Consider the following 22,931-nt stretch of genomic DNA (forward strand, 5'->3'; position numbering starts at 1 on the left):
TCCAACTCTTGGGTTGTAGCAGTCCTCCCAACTCAGCCTCCCGAGTGGATAGGACTACAAGGGCACACCACCACGCCTGGCTAATTTTTCTATTTTATTTTTTGTAGAAATGGGGTCTCACTATGTTGCCAGGCTGGTCTCGAACTCCTGGCCTCAAGAGATCCTCCCACATCAGCCTCCCAAAGCTCTGCGATCACAAGCGTGAGTTACTGTGCCTGGCCCCTACACAGTATTTTTAATAATAGCTTCATTGAGATATAATTCACATACTGTGAAATTCACCCCTTTTAAGGAGTAAATTATAGGAGTATTCAGTATGTGAATTATAGGGGCGTTTTTGTATATTTCTATAAATGGATGGAAGTAAGCCTTTTTTATTCCTTCCACCCAAACCTCTGCATTAAGCTTTGTAACTTGAACATAGCCATGGGTGGCTAGTTTACTGAATCTCAAAAGGAAAAAACTTCCACTGGTGTTTTAAACTGAAACATATTTACGTGATTTTTCTAGGGCTCTTTTACTTCACTGTGTTTCAATTAAGGAATTTCTTCCTGCATATTTTAAGTATAGGGACATAGAGGGAGAATTAATTAAACTCCATATTGTTAATAACTTCTCTTATAGCCAAGAAAACCCAGGAATCCAAAAGCATTAGCTCAGAGTCCTTAATCTAATAGAACTTTCCCCCACCCCTACTTGCTTTATCTCCGATTATAAATTTCCTTCTCAAGGATTTTAATGTTTAACTGAAAATGCCAGGCATAGAAAAGCTTCATTACTGCGGTACTTTCCTGTTGGCAAATTCAACCATAGTCTCCCCTTAATTCTGGTTCTTTCTTTGCATAATGGGAATAATCCTGTTTGTTCATTATGAATTTAATTCATTGAGGGGAAATACTGCATTGAAGATAGTGAATGATGATAAAGCCATTTATTGGCAGCCTCAGATGGCATTAGCTGTGGATTATCCTCTGCCTGTCACAGTGACATTCCCCTGGCCTTCGTTGTTGACATCTGGAGGAAGCCTGCTGGCAGTGCTGGCCCAAGTGTTTAAACAGGTGGATTTGTGATTCTTCTACAGGCTCAGGAATCTGATGGCAAAAAATTCGACTGGGCATCTTTTAAGACTCCCTCCTTTTAGAAAGTAAGGAACTCATGGTGCTAGTTGGGTTTGTACGACAGTAAACTTGAACAGCCTTGTAGAGTATCTTGAATAGTAAATAATACATTCTTGGTAAGCAGTTTGCCGAAAGTAGGGCCAACATTCTAAAATCCGACTGCCTCTGGTCTGGCCTGAGGTGTCCCTGGACGCGTCTGCCTGTTCTTCCTCCTTGCTTCTTCTGCACCCATGTGGCTTATCTTCCCAAGGAGAATGTGGCCTCTTGGGGGTGACCGAGTGTGGAGGGCCGGCCTGGGGAGCCTGCCCTGGCACATGTGCTGCTGCTATGGGCGGCTGACGCTGTGGACTCGGTGAGAGGAAGTGGATGCCTCCTGAAAACTAAAGCCTCCAAGAAGCTCATTCCTGTGTGTCTCTGCCTTAAGTCTGTTATCCTAAGTCACCCACCGGCATCTGACCCTCCTGCCTCAGTTAAGCTTGGGCTGTGGTTTGGAGAAGGGACTGTGTAGAGGGGGTGATTCTTGTAAAGGAACCAATTTGCCCAGGTGGCCTGTGGTCCCTCACCTGGCCATTTTGCAGTCAAGCCTCATGGGACACCAAACACTGTGGAGGGATCATGTGGCATTACAGTTCATGTTAGACATAAGTTGGCATTACGGTTCATGATAGACATACAGTTCAAGATAAGACATTAACAGTGTTGTCACCTGACCTAGTGGTTCCACGTTGGGGACTCTATTGGGAAAAAGTAATCCAGACTCCATCAAGTAATATTTATGGCAGATTTATGTATTTCAAAAAAGGGAACTGGACTAAACGTTCTGTCATAACCTGTCATGAGAGGTTGTTAAACAAATGGTCACTTTCACGGGGTGAAGTATTTTGTTGTCAAAAAAAAAATGTTTTAATGGATTTATTCATTCAGCAAGCATTTATTGAGTACCTACTATGTGCCCAAAACTTGCTACACACTGAAACTAATGCACCAAACAAGAGAGACATGTTCCCTGCCCCTGTGATACTTCTAGGCTGAAGGGAGAGAAAACAATGAACAAGAAAATAAATGACGCCAAATGTGATTAACATGATATCATGCTAAGTGGGAAAAGAAAGAGAAAACAGGGTACTGTGTGTTTTCAACTACGCGAGAAATACACATGCATAGGAAACGGCCCAGGAGGAAATATGACAAAAGAGTTATAGGCGATTTATTTTTATTTTTTCTTTAAATATCTCAACATTTAATAATTTTTATTCTAACTAGGGAAAAAAATAATTTTAAAAAAGAACCACACTTCAAATTTATGCCATATACTTTATGCCATAGGTATGGAATTCTTATTTTTGCGTCTTCCCAAGGCAGGAAAACCAAAGTGACTCCCTTGGTTGAGGAAGCGAAAAAGCATTTAAGTACTAGAAAAGGGAGATAGGCTGAGTGCAGTGGCTCACACCTATAATCCCAGCACTTTGGGAGGCCCACAGATCAAAAGATCAAGAGATAAAGACCATCCTGGCCAACATTCTGAAACCCCACCTCTACTAAAAATACAAAAAATTAGCCAGGCGTGGTGGCGGGCACCTGTAGTCCCAGCTACTCAGGAGGCTGAGGCAGGAGAATCACTTGAACCCGGGAGGCGGAGGTTGCAGTCAGCTGAGATCACACCACTGCACTCTAGCCTGGCAACAGAACGAGACGCCATCTAAAAAAAAAACAAAAACAAAAACAAAAAAACAGAGAGATAAATGTCTCCAAAATTACCATTGTCTAAACCTTAACCTTAGGTCAAGTGTCATAAATCGCACCTATTAGGAAAGGAAATGTCTCTTTTGGAGGCACATGTAGGAAGGGGTTGCTTTGGGGCCCACTGCTTCTTCCCTGCTGGCTTTTTTGGAGCTCCCAGCTCTCAGATCTGCAAGTTGTTAGCTCATTGCCTGGCTCCTCATAGGCTCTCATGAATATCTTGCAGATAGAGAGAAAGAACAAAAATACAAACCATGTGTGAGCAAAACACCACTTCATTCTACTGACCCTTGCTACGAACGCAGCTAACATCTGCTTCTATGTTCCTAACAAATGTCTTTGGTAAATTTCCAAGTTTGTAAATTACTTTTAATTTTATCAAATCAGAAATTTGTCTTGCTCTTAATTATATGAAAAGGATGCTCAGTTTCTCACATAATGAGAGAAATGCGACGTTAACCTTTCTGAGTTATCAGATTGGCAATGTAAGCCATAGCTCCAGGCTGCAAAGGAGCCCATTCCTTTTGACACCCAGTTTTACCACTAGTAATGTAGCCTACAGGTACACATGCACACAGCTGAAATGACATGTGCAGTAGATTTCCCTCAATGGACAGCTCCTGTGTGTCAGTCTCTAGGCTAAGTGCTTTATCATCATTAAGTCATTTAATCTCCAAAACAACCCTGTGAGGTAGACATTTAGAGACATTATTATTATCCCCACATTACAAATGAGGAAACTAAAGAACAGAGATGAAGTAATTTGCCCAAGGGTCACATTGCTAGTAGGGGCAAAGCCAGGATCCAGACCCTGTTGTTCCAGGACCCTTGCTCTGCTCACCTCAAGTAGTTGCTCCCTGTTTGAACAAGGATACAGCACTATTTGTGTTGTCACATGCTGCAAAATGACATTTCCATCAATGGCAGACCCCCTATGCAATAGCCATTGCATAAGATTCTAATGTCATATTTTTACTATACCCTTTTTCTGTTTAGATATGTTTAGGTACACAAACGCTTATCGTTGTGTTACAGTTGCCTACAGTATTCAGTACAGTACCATTCTGCACAGGTTTGTGGCCTGGGAGCTGCAGGCTGTACCCTATAGCCTAGGTGTGGAGCAGGTGTACCATCTAGGTTTGTGTAAGCACACTCTGTGATATTCACACAACAACAAAATCACCTGCATTTCTCAGGTAGTATCCCCATGGTTAAGCTATACATGACTATAATTGCCAAAGTTTGTACAACCTAAATGTCCATTAGTAGGGGATTGTTTAAGTAAACAACACTATATCTATCCTGTGCGGCCATGGAAGGATCAAGATACACTGTTAATGGAAAACTCAAGGTGCAGAAAGTGCTAGCAGGTGTGTTACCAAAGAGGCGGGGGGAAACATATATTCATATTTGCTTGAATAAGAATAAAATGCTTCAGAAATGATACACAAGAAATGGGGAACCAACGTTGCCCATGGGGAGGGAGACTTCGTCATATGCACTTTTATATTTCTGGATTTCTGAGCCATCCTTGTATATTACTTATTCAAAAACAAAAATCAAAACCCTGAGTACTACTGCTTTTTAATGGGGTTTTTTGAACCTACAACCACTTTATTCATAGATTTTTAAACATTAAACTTTTTAAAAAGTTTTAATGTGTATATATGAACAGGTAATATATGCTGTGGTTTTAACAAAAAGTCAAACAGGCTGGGCATGTGACTCACACCAGTAAATCCTACACTTTGAGAGGCCAATGTGGGAGGATCGCTTGAGCTCAGGAGTTTGAGACTAGCCTGGGAAATATAGTGAAACTCCTTCTCTACCAAAAATACAAAAATTAGACGGGTATGGTGGTGCACACCTGTAGTCGTAGCCACCTGGGATGCTGCAGTGGGAGGATGGCTTGAGCCTGGGAGGTTGGGGCTACAGTGAGCCATGATCGTGCTGCTGTACTCCAGCCTGGGCAACAGAGTGAGACCCTATCCAAATACATACATACATACATAAAGTCAAACAGAGAGTGCAATAAAAATGAAGTCTCTCTTCCATTCCAGTCGAGCCCTCTCTCCCTTCCCACGAAGCTGCCTGTCTGCTGGTTCCCTGGGAATTCTTGCTGCTCTCTTTTTCCACACAGTGCACACCACTGACCCTGAGTGTAAGCAGCCCCTCTTGTTTGTACTACCAAAACTATATCTGAAAATAAAAGTTCAGTGTTAGTGACCAGGCCTTCTGTGTGTGTGTTTGGAGACATCCTCTATAGTTGAAATAAACTTCAACTCAAATTATAGCCTCTAGAGCCCTTGGTCCCTGTCCTACCATCATTACACCCCCACCGTAATCGCAGTTCACCACTTGGTAAGTTAAAGTGCTTGGATTCCTTTGTGGTTGGAATATGGCTATAATTGGATCCTAAGGAGTTGAGGAGAGTCAGAGGTTCCTCACCAGGGCTTGTTTTCTGCACCTGCAGCAGTGAGAACAACTTCCTGTGTTGCTATCACCACACACACAGGCTAGGTTAGGAACTGTGTTAGGGAGGGGGGCACCACACACATAGGCCAGGTTAGGAACTGTGTTAGGGAGAGGAGCTGCTGTGTGTCTAAATGAACCGAGCCCTGTGGAAGACCGCATGCTAGAAATGCTGTGCTGGGGATGCTGTTTCATGTAGAAGGGCCTTGCTTACCTCTGCCAGCCCTGGCCAGGCCAAGGGAGGCTTGGGCAATACAGAATCTGACTTGGGGCAGTGTGGAGGCTCCAGCCTTTTAGAACCTAGTACTTAGCCAGTTGGGGCTATGGTTAAAATGAGACAGGGCTGCCACATGCCACACTGTATAAATGGGTCAATGTTGAACCTCATTTCGAATCGTACCAGCGGGGCCAGTCCTGCCTGTCTTTCACCTGCCTGCCCACCCACCCAGGATGGTGTGGATACAGCCTAGGAGCTTATGGTATGAGGATGAGCAGGAGCTCCTGTTCTGGAATTTAGAAACACTGAGAGATTTCCAGAATTGGAACAAAAGGTAAAGTTGTACTGACAGAGGGGCCCACATTGCAGAAACAGTGCATAGGCAGGTATGTAAAGACAGACGGGCTGCCATTCAGAGCCAGTGGGTGGAGCAGTGAGCACAGGCAGAGGTAAGTGTTGAGAAAACACAGTCAACACCAAAGAATCAGAGCAGTATTTTTCCTCCCTGAAACCATTCTGATTGCCAAGAAACCCCGTGGCAGGAAAGGAAGAGGAAGCAGGGATTTTTCAGCCAACAGAGACATTGAACCAGCAATGGCCCTGTCCCCAGCTTGGGTCGCAGGAGACAGTCATGAGGGCCCACTGAGGGGGTTCGCAGCTGAACATGTGTATGCATGTGTTTCCTATTGAGCCAATCCAGTTAGAAACAAACACTGAGAGGCTGGGGCATCCGGGAGCCCCGTCAGCGTGAGCAGCTGTCCTTGGGCAGGTCACACTGGCCCCTGGCCCCCTCAACTATGTGGGGTGATGACCTTCTAAACAGTTACCCTGCTCTGAATTCTGGGGATGCTGTGGGAAGAAGAAGAAGGAGGAGGAGGAGGAGGAGGAGGCGGAGGAGGAGGCAGCTTAAACAACTAGCCAGCAGCAGAGCTGGCTGGCAGATATGCATTAATTACTTGTATAGATGCTCTTTGACTTACAATTGTAAGTTGACTTACTTCAATGATATTTTCAGCTTATGGTGGATTCATCCCAACATAGCCCCATCATTAAGTCTAGGAGTGTGCTGAATGCACCTTGCTTCCACACCATTGTAAAGTCAAAAAATTGTAAGTCAAACTGTCATAAATTGGAGACTGTTTATAATGTGTTTTATAACATCAGGAATTCACCTGGAAGTTGCTACCAGGATTTTCACTTTGCTTGATACCTGAGAACAGATAACTGCATGGACCGTCACTCCCCATGGAGCCATCCGTGGAGTGGGACCCCTGCTGCCCCCATGTTGGCTGGGAGCTCTCCCGTCAGCCGTGTGTTTCCTGTGCCTGTCTGTCTCTCATGGCCCCCATGGAGCCTGGTGTCTGTCTACTCATCCCCCTGCTTTCAAAGATATTCTCCCTCCACCCAGCTTCTGCAGACATTTGGGTTTTTACCAGCACTGCTATCCCCTAGAACATCCCTCACTGTCCTGGGCTAGCTGTGGAGGAGAGAGCCCAAGACCGAGTCTTCCTATGATCTAGGATGAAGGATCCAAACAGCAGGGTTTCTCCATGCAACCCAGTTATCACATTTGGAAGATTCATAGCCAGGCCTGGCCCCAGATCTGCCCACCGGATATCCCAAGAGGGGAAGGTGGCTGCTGCTAGTTATCGGGGAGGCAGCATGGAGGGAGGCTCAGTGAGATAAGCAGGGCAGAGGACAGCCTCCAGGACAGTGGAGAGTCCAGCCCGGCTGACCTCCATCCCAGCAGGGACAGGAAGCAGAGGGCAGCTCCATAGAACAGGAATAGAGGGGCACTGGCTTGCAGGAATGAGATGCCGGGGGAAAGCAGCATGTGGCCTGGGCAATAGGAGCACACCTGGCCGTCAAGTAACCAGGAAGTGAAGGTAGCAGGCCAGAGCCCAGCTATCAGGGGAGGAACCAGGCAGCATCTGGCTTATTTCTGTGAGTGACAGAGGTCTTGGCACAGGCAGGTGACTCTGTGGGTTTGGTGCCTTCCAGGGAAGTTGAAAGAATGGAGCCTCATATTGTATGGCACAGCGGAGCACCCGTACCACACCTTCAGTGCCCATCAGTCCCGCTCACGGATGCTGGAGCTCACGGCCCCAGAGCTGGAGCCACCCAAGGCTGCCCTGTCACCCTCCCAGATGGAAGTTCCTGAAGATGAGGAAGATTACACAGGTAATGAACCTGAAGCAAGAGGAGACGGCCAGCTTCCATGAGCTTTGATTGTCCAGAGTAGCTCTGAAAATGTGGGGCTGCTCCTGGCAAAGGTGGGGCTGATGGTTGTGTGTCTTCTCTTGTCTGGGAGTCATAATAATCATGGCAATTTGCACTCACACAGCTCATTCCACCCCAGGCTCTGCTAATATTTTACAGACCAGTAAGTATGCTTCAAACCAGTAAGTATTCTCCAATCTTCCCAGCTGGGAAAGCAGGGTCTATATGCCCAACCAGAATGGGGTATTGCCCCCTGGTAAATTAGCCACTTCCAGGAGCACCCCCTTTCCTCAAAGGCCCCCATCTCACAGCCTCCTGACTCCCTCAAGTCCATCCACTTTCAGTCCTTGAGGTCAGGATGTGGGAAGGACACAGTACTCCCAAGGACCCAGGAAAGTTGGTTTCAAAGAGCACAGCTGGGAAAGGAGCTTGTGGCAGAGATCCTGACCAGCCTGGAGGCCTTGGGTTAAAGACCCAGAGAGGATCTCAAGAGATGATGTCAGCAGATGCTGATGCTACACAGATGCCTTGAAAATCTTACGGCATATAAAAAGGCCCTGCGTGAATCCTTTTTCTCCAATTATCCCATTGCCAAGGTGGGCCCTGGTTTGGAGACACCAGTTCATTCCACAAGGCAGCCAAAAGCCACAGCTGCCCAGAGAGGCTCCAGCCACTGAACTGGGCACGGCTTTTATTCGTATGTTAGACTAGAAGCTGTTCTTCTCCTCTGAGCCATCCTGTAGCAATTTGTGCGAGAAGAGGTGTTTCTGGTTGGACGTATTTTCCTTAGCTAAATACTACGGCTAAATGATAAATGATGGGTGATATCTAAGAACATTGATGCTTTAAGTTATCTAGTATCTTCTGTGAAAAATAACAAAATGGAGAATTCCACCAATACATATCAAGTATAAATTATGGTCGATTCCATTTTAAATTTCTTCTACTGTTCTTTTAAAATAGAGCATTGAATTATGTATGCACTAATCTGCTCTGTTTTCCCCTGTGATTTATAAACTGTGGCAAGATTCAGTAATTATTAATAAAGAACTGATTTTTTTCTTAAAATCTGCTACTGACTTCAGCCTTGCACAATGGAACCTCACTGTAATACCATTCTGCAGTCCAGCAGTCTACTGAGCAGGGCTTAGATGGAGAGAGGGGGTCTCCATGGGAAGGAGATGCGTTCCTGGCTTTCAGGGAAGCCCCCTGAAGTCTCAGGGGTGAGTGGGATGGGCAGACCAGAGATAGCAGGACAGCCTCTTCAGACACCAGGACAGAGTGACAGAGCAGGTGAGAACTGGACGGTGCCAAAGTGTGGAAGCCAAAGGAGGAGGAGGAGCCACATTAGAGTCCAACGCAAGGTCAGGTGAATATGAGATGAGGTGTCCGGAGCTGGCCTTGGGCATGGTGCATTGGGAGTGATGGGCCCAGGCCAGTGGAGGCTGCACCTGGACCCTTTGGGCAAGAGAGCATTTGCCAAGAAATAGAGGAGGTGAGCGAGGGGGATGAGGGAAGCCTAGGGAGTACTTGCAAATGGCCAGGGTCCCAGGACAGCAGCAAGCAAGATGGCCCCTGGAGAGGAAGGTTGGGGGACCAGAGCATCTGGCTGGGAGAAAGGGCAGCAGCTGCAGTGGGCAGCATGGGGCACAAGGAAGACGTCAGTGCTGTGGTTCTGAAGGTGGACAATTTTGTGATGACAGCTAGCCTGCTAGGCCAGAGCCGTCTGGTGGCCAAAGTGCGGGTGGAGGCCACCCCAGGGACTCCGCAGGGTGCTGGGTTGAGAGCAGACCCTGGGCTGGCCCCGCCCAGAGACTGGGATTCAGCAGGTGTGGGATGCCTGGGGGTCTGCAACTGTAGCAACCACTCTTAGGTGCCTGCAGGCAGTGTGGGCTTAGAGATCTGGCAGATACTGAAACCAGCGAGGATGGGGGCAGGAGGCAGGGAAGGGCTTGGGTTCCTACAAGAAAGTGGCTTGGAGGCCAGGACAGTACTGGCACGGGAACACAGGGAAGACTGGGCCTCAGGAAAGAAGCCATTGTTGAGCAAAGGGAACTGAGTGGGCTGAGATCAGCTCAGGACACTGTGGTCACCCACACAGGACTGCAAGGGAAGCCAAGAGCCCACGTGGTGTTGTCTGGAAGACGGGATTCCAGGACGGCTCCACAGGTACAGGAGCCAGTTCACAGGATGAGGGTGATGTCTGGAGCAGGACCATGTGTGCTCATAGGCTTAGCACATCCGTGCTTACTCGACAGGCTCAAGCAGAGGCCCAGAAGCCTTAGGTTACTTGCTCAGGGCACACAGCAGTCAGGAAGGAAACCTGACTTGTACTCAGTATGCTCTTATTCTTGTGGGCACCTCTTGTCTGCAATTAACCAGCTCAACTCTTGCATTCCTCTCGGGTCTGATACTGCTCCAGTGAGGTTCCAGTGTGCTATTCTTAGATGGCGTGAATGGTGGGAAAGATGGTGATGCCAAACCCTCCTGTCCTTCGGCAGTTGGTCCAAGCACGCAATGGCAAAGCCCGTGGAGAACTCCCAAGTTGCTTTCTAACATTTATTTGCTTGCGTATTTTTTTTAAATCCTGGATTTGCTCCACAAAGGATTGAAGGTGGAGTTTTCAAATAAACCCGTGTCAGTCTAAGCCCATCTAGAGGGGCATCAGCCGCTAGCCAGGCTGTTCAGCACATGAACGGAGCCCCCCGTGTATGAAGAGACCCCTGCTAGGAGTTATGGGGAGTGACACAAGAAGGCAGTGGGGCTTGGAGGAACTTTCACGCTAATTGAGGCAAGAGGAAAAGCAGACATAAGTACAAATTACAACACAAACAACATGCTCGCCCAGAGAATGAACTACAGCTGTACCAGAACACGCTTAGGCAGTGGAGTGATTGGGACAACGTGGACAGTCAGGTGGATTTAATTTAAGGACACTTCGTGGGAGAGACGAATGTGGATATTTGGCTTTTAAACACAATTCAAGTAGAGAGCCATACTGGGAAGGTTTGTTTACAGATATTTATCTAGGCATCTGGGCCCTTGAATGGGCATTGTCTTCACCTGACCTGTGGGTGACCTTGATGCAGTGTGGGGGCTCTGCAGCTCTGTTGAATAGCCCCCAGCCTTGCTTGGGGCTCCGTGCAAAATTATTGAATAAGCTTTCCACTGCAGACAGACCCAGGAGCAGGGGTGGGGATGTGTGAAGTCCATAACCCTGACCAGCAGCTGAGAGCACTGCTCCAGGGCCCTCCCCAAGGCTATCCTCCTCCGAGGACATCCTAGAACATTCTGTCTGGAGATGATGAGGACATCTATACTTTCCCTGTTCCTAGCCACCTTCCTCTCATCCACTCGGCAAATAGTGATTGAGCACCTACTCTGTGTCTAATGCCGGGAATCTAGCAGTGAACACACTGAACCAAGCCCTGCCCGCCCATCTCTCATTCCCTGTGTCTGGAAAGTGAGAAGATTGGTCTGCTGCCTCCCTGTCCCACCCATGCCCTCATCTTCTTTTTTTTTTTTGAGACGGAGTCTTGCTCTGTCGCCCAGGCTGGAGTGCAGTGGCCGGATCTCGGCTCACTGCAAGCTCCGCCTCCCGGGTTCACGCCATTCTCCTGCCTCAGCCTCCCGAGTAGCTGGGACTACAGGCGCCCGCCACCTCGCCCGGCTAGTTTTTTGTATTTTTTAGTAGAGACGGGGTTTCACCGTGTTAGCCAGGATGGTCTTGATCTCCTGACCTCGTGATCCGCCCGTCTTGGCCTCCCAAAGTGCTGGGATTACAGGCTTGAGCCACCGCGCCCGGCCGCCCTCATCTTCTTAAGATGAAGGAAATTGTTCACTTTATCAAGCAAGACAGACCTGCTGCCTCCTCAGGGAGAAAGCGCTGCAGGAAAAGGCGGGAGAGAAGTCCTTAAGTCACCACGACAGCCCCGCCCTCGCTGGGTCAGCTACGAGGGTGGGAAGGCAAGAGCCCAGTGGCTGAGCTGGAGTTTTGGGCTCAATGGGTAATTTAAAGCAATGGTGCAAGAAGTGAGGATTTCGGAGGCTGTCCCCATAGATGACCCAGGATGGGGTGGGCAAAGAATCCAATTAGATAGGAATTGATCCAAACTATAGTAAACCCTCTGGAGCTGGGGGAAGGGGCTTAGCAATGAGTTTTAGAAATGGTGGGCGGCATCTGGAACCCAGGGTGTCAGCACCGCCCAGGAACGGTGTCTAGAGTGTCCTCGTGGATACACACAGCTCTGAAAGGGGTTCACAGTGGGAACTGGGACAGGTGAGGCCCTCCACCCAGTGAAAACTAGGGAAATATCAACACCAGAGAGCCTTCAGGAAGGGAAGCCAACTTCACTGGGTCTAACACTGGAAAGGTCTGGAGACTTCAAGACAAATGAAGAGGGCTTTGTGTGCCCCAGCAGAACTCCACTGTGGGCAGCAGAGAATGAGGACTTTGGTCTTTTCCTCAAGTCCCCACCAAATGAAGGTGGCCAGCAACTAACTAGGCTTTACTCCTGAGCTCACTCGCCATCCCCTCGGATAACTCATACCTTGGAGGAGGAGGTTTTTCTTCTAATAACTCGAAAGCCTTCACATGCCCCACTTAGTCCCTGTGTCTCAGAGCTGTTGGGGTCCCCTGGGCCATTTCCTCAGCGTAGGAGGGACAGGTGGGTAGTAGGTGGGAGTCCACCCCAGTTCTGGCTTCAGGCATCACTCCTGCAGACCAGCTTGGGGAAGACCCCTGCAGCGTGCCCCGGCCCCGCCTGAGGGGTAGACCTTTAACACGGGGTTCATCTCTGGGATACCTGGGAAGGACCTAGACGGTGAGGTTTGCTGGTGTCTACTCAGCAACCCTGCAGTTCTCAGTTGTTTTTCCAACAACAAACCGGCCTCCAGAGTGAGAAACTGGGTACCCCTAGGAACTTGAGGGAGGACACAGCTGCCCTCCCACCGAGGGCTCCGAGGAAAGCCTAAAGGGGACGTTCTGAAAGGGGCTCAGCCCTCGGCACAGAAAACAGTAGTCCCCCAACCCTAGGACACGCTGTCAGGCTCTGTCCCTGCCCCACCCCAGACCTGCCCAGCAACAGCCCCACCAGGAGGTCCTGAGTACGCGGCGATCCATCCCCATTCCCACTGCAGTGGAGTGGGTGGCGGGAGGGGAGAGTCCTACCTAATTCCTCCTGGCTTATCAGCTTGCCAGCAGTTCTCCTGACACTCAGCATCCCCTCTTGTGTTGCTCTATCCTCCACGTGGAAGTCAAAGGTGCTGGCTGGTCCCAGCATCATGACTGGTGCAAGTGAGTAAATGAAACAGAGCTGTTCCAGCCTCTCCCTCCCCGTTACCCCTCCAGGCTCTCATAAGTCCCATCTCCTCCCTGCTCCGGGCAGCACATCCAGCCCTGGATGTTTCGCTCCTTCTCATGCCATCCCTGTCTAGAGTGCTCAGACTCTGACACTGGAGCCCAGCGAGGCTCAGCTGCACCTGTTACCCGTGGGGACGGCTGCTCCTGCCTTGTCGTCTGGCTGTCCAGCCCCAGCAGGGTCTGGAAGCTTCTCCCAAGCTGCAATATCCTGACATGGGGATCCGTGGGACTGCAGTAGATGGAGAAGGCATCTCTCTGGATGAAAGGCAATGCTTGTTTCTTTAAGGTGTGTGCCATCCGGAGTGTGGTGACAAAGGCTGTGATGGCCCCAATGCAGACCAGTGCTTGAACTGCATCCACTTCAGCCTGGGGAGCGTTAAGACCAGCAGGTAACGCATGTCCCAGAGCCCTGTGGCTCACCACTCAGTGGTTCCTTCCAGTTGTATCCTTAGTCCCTCCATGACCTGATGCCCCAGTTAGGAATTAATGTAGCACCCCCAAACAATCATGACACTGAAGTTAACTGCTTTGGAGTTTTTAAATTTTTAGTAACTTGGCATTCCTATCATACAAGTCATATACATCCATTACAGAGAAATTAAAAGCTGTGGCACATTGGCGTCCATGCTTATAAACCCTTTTCTATCCATGTTGTTAAAGAGAAAGAGGTCATGTTGGGCATGCCAAGGCTGCCCCAGAGGGCCCAGAGATGGATGCAATTCAAGGCCCTGGTGCTGCCCTCACAGCCTGTTGATGGTCTTTTTCTCAGTGTCTCTGGACTCTGGTTGGGTGTGGGGCTTTCACTGAGTGAAAGTTTTGCTGAGTTTACCCCGAGAGAGGATATCGGGAGCTCTGACCTGGGCCCCTAGGTGTATGGCCAATTGCCGGGTTCGGGCTGACCCTTCTATGGTGAGTGAGCCCTCCTATGTGGCCTGCAGACAGGCCCTGAGCTCTGTCCACTGAGCTCCTCTAGCTCCTGGCATCACCACTTTCTCAAATTCTCTTCCCTGACAGTCCTGCAGCTGCTCTGTTGTCCATTCTCATTTCACAAACTTCCCTGAGCACCCATCATGCGCTGCATGTGCCAGGCCTGGGAGGCCCTGATGACAGGACACTGCTAGGCTCCCCAAAGGCCTGGGTGACAGATGCACCCACCAACCACTGGTGCACACCCATGAGGGCTCAGGCTCGGGTGCAGCCATGCACGGTGAAGCCAGGGCCCATGTGGCTCTCGTGGCATCCTAGAGCTCCCAGCCACAGCGCACTCACTGGCCAAAGTGCAAAGGCTGTCACCCTGCTGGCCTTACTCACTGCCCATGAGACTCACTCCCTGAGGGCACCCGAGAGGGTTTTGCCAGAGCCGACAGCTCCAAAAGTCAAGTACCGACCTCATGATGCCCTTGGGAAACCATGCACACCCTCAGGACTTTTCAGTGGGGCCAGCTTTTAAAAGAAAGGATTCCCAGGTTCTGTGCAAGGCCTCCAACCTCTCCACCTGTGTATGTAGGAACCTCAGAACTGCACTCACCAAGACAAAGGGCATCATGTTTGACATTCACTCCTGAAGCCTTTGTTTCCTCAAAGGAAACAAAGGGGCGGGCATGGGGCTGGGGCTGGGTTGGCAAGGCCCTCACCCTCCTGCCTTTGCTCCTACAGGAAGTGTGTGAGCGTGTGCCCCTTGGGGTACTTTGGGGACACAGCAGCAAGACGCTGTCGCCGGTGCCACAAGGGGTGTGAGACCTGCTCCGGCAGGGGTGCGACACAGTGCCTGTCTTGCCGCCGCGGGTTCTATCACCACCAGGAGATGAACACCTGTGTGACCCTCTGTCCTGCAGGATTTTATGCTGATGAAAGTAAGTGGCATGTTTGTGGGCACAAGAACTGATGAGCCAGCCCCAACTTTCTGGGCCTGTGCCCTCTCTCCTGGGATAATTTCCCAGCTTTCTGCTGCCTGTGTATTTTGTTGTTCTGAGTAAGGACTTGCAACAGGGGAAGGAGGCAGAGATGATGAAATCAGAGCACCCAGGCCTGTTAGTTAATAGCACTTCCCCCACAGACCTGGCCGGGAGAAGTTCCAAGTGATGCTGAAAGAAATCCTGGCCTTACTCGCTGTCCAGGGTATTTCACGCATCTGCACCAGAGTCAACATCCGCTATTGAGCAAGGGCTGAGAGGTGGCTAGGGCCAGCCACTCTTGGGCTCAGTCTGATTTCAGGTACCAGGAGAGGAGGTCCTGCTGTCTGTCCTGTAATTTCTCCTCCAGGAAAGACTCTGCCATCAGCTTCTCTGTAACAGAGGATGTGTGCACTGGGCATGGGTCAGGGCATATGGAATTGGCGGTCAGAGCTGGGGGCGAGCCCTCCTAGGCAGAGCTGCTGAGATGAAATTGGGATTTAAGTGTGGGCAGAAGGTTTGCAGACCTCCAAAAATGAAAAGGAGCTGCTGACCAATGTCAGTTGGGCTCAGAAGGGATGGGTTGGTCTTTGCGGGGCATTTTACAGGTAGCATCCACACCCCTAAACACTAGACAGGCAGTGTTTTCCTCCTGCCACAGGAGGGGATTCAAAGCTGTGCAAGGGCAAAGGCCACAGCTAGTCATGCTGGAGGTGGGACTGTAACTCAGAGCAGCACGGCCAGGCGTCTTGCTGCCCTGCTCTCCCAGGAGGGTGGGGGAATGGACAGGAGTTCTAGGCCCAAGACCCCATGCCAATGTTTTAGTAATTCACCTTGCCCTGAGAGATGCAAAAGGAGGGCTTGGGTTAAATTGACGGGGGATAGTTGTCAAACACATTAAAGAAGCTACCGTTTGACATTCGTGGTCTTCCAGGTAGCAGGCCTCCCCACAGCCCTCCTCTCAGGGCCCTTGCTGCTCAGGGTGGGTCATTGATCCAACCTGTCATGGCATTGCTGTTACCCCTGTGGACAAGACCCAGGAAATCTTTAAAGACGTATAAAACCATCAAATAACCAGACTCCCCCCGCTTTTTTTTTTTTTTTTTTCTGAGATGGAGTCTCGCTCTGTCACCCAGGCTGGAGTGCAGTGGTGTGATCTCAGCTCACTGCAACCTCTGCCTCCTGGGTTCAAGCAATTCTCCTACCATAGACTCCCAAGTAGCTGGGATTACAGGCATGCGCCATCACACCCGGCTACTTTTTTTGTATTTTTAGTAGAGACAGGGTTTCTCCATGGTGGACAGGCTGGTCTCGTACTCCTGACCTCAAATGATCCATCTGCCTTGGCCTCCCGAAGTGCTGGGATTACAGGTGTGAGCCACCTCATCCATCCCAGACTCCCTTTAGAGGGGAAACACAAAGTCATGCAAGACACATTTCACAGCCTTTGCGAACGCCTGTTCTGGGCTGCCAACCAGACCTTTGCAAAGGATGCAGGAACCTTCATCCCCACCCCCTTCCCAAGGACACAATTGGCCGCCCTCCTTCACCCCGACATCCTCACTCAGCCCTTGCTTTATGGCCTATGATGCCACCTGTGAGGGGGCCCTGCGGCGGGGACATGCACAGGTGTAGCAAGCAGCTGTTAGCTCCCAGGCCCAGAGCACCCCAGTCACTTAGGAGTGGTGCATGGTGGTGGTTAATGAGGCGCCAACCCAGATAATAACTTATGACATTGCAGATGGGAGTTGGGGTGACCCAGAACTTCCCCAGGAGGCACGATGACTCACCATAGGTTCCTGTCTCGCCATCTAGAGCCACCAGATCTTCATATATAGATTTCCCTGGGAAAGCACTGTGGAGAGCAAGTAGCAGCCTCAGGCTCCCCACCCCCCTACCTGCCCATACCTGGCCACGTTTATGAAGATTTCCACCTCATTAAACTCTACTTAGCCCACCAGGAATTGGCCTCCATCCCTGTTGAAATAAGTGGAACCACCTCAGAGGCCTGGTGGTTGTCTGAGGACTTTAATTTACCTCAGAAAGGGGAGGTGAGAAATCTGTGACCCCACACCAGGTACAAGCAGCCTCTGGCTGCTTTATTTCTACACATTCTGGAGGTGGACTCAGGGAACAGCCCACCTACACCCCTGCTTTGAAATGCCGGGGCCCTGCTTGCCCAGATTTGATTCCTGTCAGTGCCGTCCCTTCTCTTTTCTTATCTTGCTATTTTTCTCCAGGTCAGAAAAATTGCCTTAAATGCCACCCAAGCTGTAAAAAGTGCGTGGATGAACCCGAGAGATGCACTGTCTGTAAAGAAGGATTCAGGTAAAAACCCCCCTCAAAACCTGAAGAATGCCAGGGTGGTGGTGCTGTTTTGAGTTTGTTATGGATTTACCACATTTTTGCATTTCTCCTAAAAGCTGAACTGTCAGAGGCCCAAAGCCATTGAGGGTAAAGATTCCGAGTCCTGGAAATCATGTGTCCACTTAGAGATGGCTGTGTAGGATGGAAAGTGAGAGGATGGGTGGAATCTCTATGTTTCACACAACATGGGCGAATTGGGCAAAGCAGCACTTGATTGCATCACATGCAGCACAGGGCTGTGCCCAGATCCACCTCCTTTCGCTCCAGCACCTCCACCTGCTCCAGTTCCCCTCCCTGTCTGGGCCAGGGGTGGGCTGTAGTGGCTCACCCACCCTCTCTCGTCTGCATCCCTTGGTCTTCTGTTTTTTTGCCAGCTCCTGACATCTTCACTGCTTCCTAAGGGTGCTCTTTACATTCATGGTTCTCCCTGTTCCATCAGGCTCAGCCCCATAAAGCTCAGCATGCATTTTCTTAAAAATCATTCTTCTGGGTTAATGATTGTTCTTGGAATATTTTGAAATGTTTCTTTAGCCCATTTTATGCAACCAAATTCCTTTTAATGCAAACAAATATACATTACCTATTCCTCCAAATTGCTGTCTAAAATCTTAGAACATTCTGTTCAAAATTTGGGGGGGGATACTCCCATAGTAGGGAGACTAGCACCGTGGTCCACACTGGAAGGATCACCTCATGTTCAAATGCAGGTTCTGATGCAGCGGGTCTGGGTATAGCCCACTACTCTACATTTCAGCAGGCTGGCAGTGATGAAGATGCTGTGGTCCAGGCAGGGAGTTGCTTTTGCAGGGTGAGGCGGTGGAGGGATGCAACATACCTCCAGCCCCATCTCCCTTCTCAAATGCTATGAGGACTGGAATTCTCCATAGAAGAAGTTCCTTTTTTGGAGTAAAGAACAAAGGAAGAAAAATTACTGAGCATATCTTCTCTTATTCCAGGTGCTTGCACCAATTTTGCCTTATTTAATCTTTGCAGCAACCTATGAAGTAGACATAATTCTTACTCGCATTTTACAAACAGGGGAGATGAAGTTTCCCCAGGAGACACTATGCTACTGTCTTCATTTCCTTCAGCCTGCCCCTTTCTTCCAGATGAGAGTACTGGGGAGAAGAGGACCGCAAGCAGCTGGGAGTCCAGGAGAGGGAAGGCAAAGCAAGGCCCCCAAAGTCACGCATCACATCTGCTGTCATTTAAACCTGTTGGCTGGACAAGGCAGGATTAGGAGTGAAAGGATGAACTGGCCCAGGAAAGGGATCCCCCAAAGAGATAAAAGTTGGAAGAGGAAGGAGGAGACATTCAGCTGGCAGCCTGGGAGAGGCCAGCTTTGATGTCCCAGACTCTGTAGGTCAGGCAACCCAGGAGTGGATCCTCAACCCAGGCTGGTAGCTGGGGGTATCAGGAAGAGGAGGCTCTATGTTCCCAGTACCCTAGAACCTGCCTGTTTCCCAGCAGAGAAGCGCTGAGGGATCCCAGGGAATGCATTTATGCATCCTGTCCCATCCTGTAGGAGAGAGAAATCAGATACTCAATTCAGGAATAGTGTGCTAAAGAGAAAATGCTTCCTGGCAGTAGCCCCGCCACATAGAAGCAGTGGTTCCATCAATGACAAGCTTTCAGAGAGGCATGCAAACTCCAGACACATCGCCAGCCATCAGCCACAGAAAGCTTCCATTTATTGCCCAATATTCTCTTAAGCTGTGACTTCAAATCACTGCAGTCATGTTAAAGCAGCAAGAGAGCAGCCGAGCCGCCGCGTCCGGCCATCCATCTCTTCAGGGGGATCAACACAGGAAGGGTTTGCAGGGGAATGTCAGTTATTAAAGACATGATTTAACTGCCATTCGCAGTGGGCATGGCACCATGAAGAGGAAGGCCCTGGGTGGGTGTCCACCATCCATACAGAGGAGCTTGCAAACATACGGACATCTTCCTGCTAAGTGCAGGTGTAAGAGATAGGAAAAGCCAGTGTTTTCGCCTACTCTCACACACAAAATGTAACACACTTCACCTCTGGTAGCAAAAATGTGTGGGTTTTTCCCCACACACCAGACAGTTCTCCAGTGAACACCAGCTGGGTGTCCCATAAGATATATATAATAAATACATAGCTCAGCCTGAATGCGCTGGTTCACACCTGTAATCCCAGCACTTTGGGAGGCTGAGGCATGCAGACCACTTGAGGCTAGGAGTTCGAGACCAGCCTGGCCAACATGGCAAAACCCTGTCTCTACTAAGAATACTAAAATTAGCCAGGCACGGTGGTGCATTCCTGAATCTCAGCTACTTGGGAGGCTGAGGCAGGAGAATCGCTTGAACCTGGGAAGCAGAGTTTGCAGTGAGCTGAGATCGTGCCACTGCAGCACTCCCGCCTGGGTGACAGAGTGAGATCCTGTCTCAAAAATAAATAAATAAATAAATAGCTCAATTCTGACACTACTAGATAGTGTCACATCCTACAAATTGAGGGCTCAGCCCAAGACTGCCCCACTTTGATGCCAATCACAAGTCCCACGTGGTGACCTGTGCTTCTGAATGACCAGCTACCAATCGGATTTCCCATGACCCCTCCTTGGGTTCGATTAATTGGCTAAAGCAGCTCACAGTGAAAGACATTACTTATGTGTACCCATTTATTACAAGGATATGATGCACAGCTAGATAGAGATGCGGAGGGTGAGGTTTGGAAGGGTTGAGCGCTGGACCTTCCATCCCTATGGGGCTGGGTTGTGCTACCCTCCCAGGATGTGGGATGTGTTCTTGTTCACCAACCTAGAAGCTCTCCAAACCCTGATATTTTGGGGTTTTTATGGAGGTTTTTTTACATAGGCATGATTGATTAAATCATTGGCCACTGGTAATCAATTCAGCCTTCAGCCCCTCTCACCTCCCAGGAGGGAGGTCAGAGTAGTAGGGCTAAAAATTCCAATGTTCTGGCCGGGCGCGGTGGCTCAAGCCTGTAATCCCAGCACTCTGGGAGGCCGAGACGGGCGGATCACGAGGTCAGGAGATCGAGACCATCCTGGCTAACACGGTGAAACCCCGTCTCTACTAAAAATACAAAAAACTAGCCGGGCGAGGTGGCGGGCGCCTGTAGTCCCAGCTACTCAGGAGGCTGAGGCAGGAGAATGGCATAAACCTGGGAGGTAGAGCTTGCAGTGAGCTGAGATCCAGCCACTGCACTCCAACCTGGGCGACAGAGCGAGACTCCGTCTCAAAAAAAAAAAAAAAAAAAAAAAAAAAAAATTCCAATGTTCTGATCACATGGTTGGTTCCCTGGCAGCCAGCCCCTGTCTAGAGGCTACCCAGGAACCCCCCAGTCGTCAGTTATTAAAGACATTTAGCACTTTGGTAATTGCAAGGGTCTTAGGAGCTGTGTGCCAGGACAAAAACCAAACATATATTTCTTATTATAAATCCCAGTGTCATAGCAGGAGTCACCAGCTCTGACAGATGCACCGCATAGCACTTGCTCAGTATGGTTAGTGGCAAACCCATTTAAAACGTGTACATCACACACAGTATAATCTCAGGAACTAAAGAGATAATTGTAGGTGACATTTATTCACACTGCTGTGTGCCAGACACTGAAATGTTTATGGGTATTAACTCATTGAGTCCTCCAAGCGACTTTATGATGTAGAAACCAATTAACAGGAAGGAAAACGGAGATGCAGAGAGGCTGGCAGGCTTGCTTGGGGTCGAACACTGGGAAGTGGCAGAAGCCATCCACATGGATGGTGTAGCTCAGCATCTGTGTCTCTGTCCAGCACTTGGCTGGCTGGATCGAGGTGAGGGCAGGCACAAATGGGGTGAAAGAGGAAGGCAGGGGCTGCATTTGACAGGCCTGCTAGGGCTCTAGAGGGCGTCTTATTTCAAGTTCATTGCGAAGCTGCAGAAGGTTTCAAGCAAGAGAGAGACAGGAGCAGGTTGGGGTTCAGGGCCAGCCTTGCCGCCAACAGCCCCATCACATGTCATAAATGCCGACACTTCAAGAGGGACTCGACACTGAGACTGAGCTAGCGTGCCACCAGTGATGACCCACACAGCTCCACTTCTCTTCATGAGGTTTGGATTCAAGTTGGAGAAATGGCAGTAAGGAAAAGCTATCACTGGGTTGGACGGAGCCTGGTTGGACGGAGCCCGGCGCCTGCTGCATAGTAATGGGAGCTCTGCTTCCCAGGGCCTCGTGGCCGTTCCTGCTGGGCCCCCAGCCGACTGCAGGATGACTTTCCCAGCTTTCCTTAGCTGAGAACTTTTGGTGACACAAAGAACTGTGCCTCAGCCACTTACATTTCCTCTTGGGAAAGGCGTTAGAGGGCAAATCGTAATTTAATTAGACTTTTGGAATGGATGTGGAAATCTGCCTCTTTCTTTTCAACAGCCTTGCACGGGGCAGCTGCATTCCTGACTGCGAGCCAGGCACCTACTTTGACTCAGAGCTGATCAGATGTGGGGAATGCCATCACACCTGCGGAACCTGCGTGGGTGAGTTCACCGCCTGTGGAGGCCTCAGGCCAGCGTTACCCAAGCGGGTAGGCTACTGCCTTGAGACCGAGAAAGCCCTAGGACTTCATGGGCTTCTGCATTAATTGCAGCGTTAAAATGCAAAGGCAAAACAAGGTACAAAGGCCGTACCAGGGACTGCGGGCAGGGAGAGTGGAGATTTAATGTTTAACGGTTACAGAGTCTCAACTTGAGAAGATGACAATTGTTCTAAGGATAGATGCTGGCGATGGTTACGTAATAGTGTGAATGTCCTTAATGCCGCTGAACTGTGTATTTAAAAATAGCTGAGATGGTAAATTTTGTGTACATTGCAGTGGCTCATGCCTATAATCCCAGCACTCAGAGAGGCAGAGGTGGGAGGATAGCTTGAGCCCAGGAGCTCAAGACTAGCCTGGGCAGCATAGTGAGACCCTGTTCTCTATGAAAGGAAAACATTTTGTTGGAAATCTTTTTTAAAACCATGTTTTTAAATTTCAAACAAAGTCCCAAAACAATGCAAAGGCCCACTTTGAACAAGCAGCCTGAATTTCTCATTAGAAATCCAGCCAGGCAGTGGCTTATTTCAGACGGGGAAAGGGATAAGGGATGCTCAGCCACTCAGGCCATCTTGTCTCGGAGCTCAACTCTTGCTGTGGAAAGGTGCGGACAGAAACACAACACTATAAACATTGAGAGGGCTTTGGGAGAGGTGGGAATGGATCCAGGTGGGGACGGGGATGTTTTCAAACATAGCCTTAGTTCTTTGTACCTATCTTCACTTATTTTGAATAGTTGGTTCAAAGAAGAAAAGAATTCTATAAACAATTTTACATGTATTATAATTTCCCACAAAGATGATGGCACGAATATCTCCCAGGCACAGTTTCTATGCAGAATGGTAGAGAATTCATTCATTTTATTGGGTTTTGTTTTGCAGAGCTATTTGCACAAGTAAGTTGAAGTGCACCATCAGTCTGTGGGCTCAGATATGTTTTGGGTTAAGTTTTCTCCTCTCCCCTTCCTGCCCCTGGTACTTTGGT

The 22,931-nt window shown here is 49.3% G+C and overlaps 1 protein-coding gene across 2 annotated transcripts in view; it reads left to right on the plus strand.

Annotated features, from left to right (window-relative positions):
- PCSK6 (proprotein convertase subtilisin/kexin type 6) overlaps window positions 1-22,931 on the plus strand; it is a 187,555-nt gene that overhangs the window by 150,533 nt on the left and 14,091 nt on the right. The window contains exons 14-19 of one of the 2 annotated variants that reach the window (XM_050799221.1): window positions 7,549-7,728; window positions 7,892-7,930; window positions 13,416-13,518; window positions 14,786-14,982; window positions 17,262-17,349; window positions 21,788-21,891. In XM_050799221.1, coding sequence (XP_050655178.1) covers window positions 7,549-7,728; window positions 7,892-7,930; window positions 13,416-13,518; window positions 14,786-14,982; window positions 17,262-17,349; window positions 21,788-21,891 — 711 coding nt within the window. The remainder of the gene's footprint in view (window positions 1-7,548; window positions 7,729-7,891; window positions 7,931-13,415; window positions 13,519-14,785; window positions 14,983-17,261; window positions 17,350-21,787; window positions 21,892-22,931) is intronic. The other variant, XM_050799222.1, reaches the window with a different exon arrangement.

Source organism: Macaca thibetana, chromosome 7 (assembly GCF_024542745.1).
Source record: "Macaca thibetana thibetana isolate TM-01 chromosome 7, ASM2454274v1, whole genome shotgun sequence".
In the NCBI taxonomy this organism is placed as follows: domain Eukaryota; kingdom Metazoa; phylum Chordata; class Mammalia; order Primates; family Cercopithecidae; genus Macaca; species Macaca thibetana.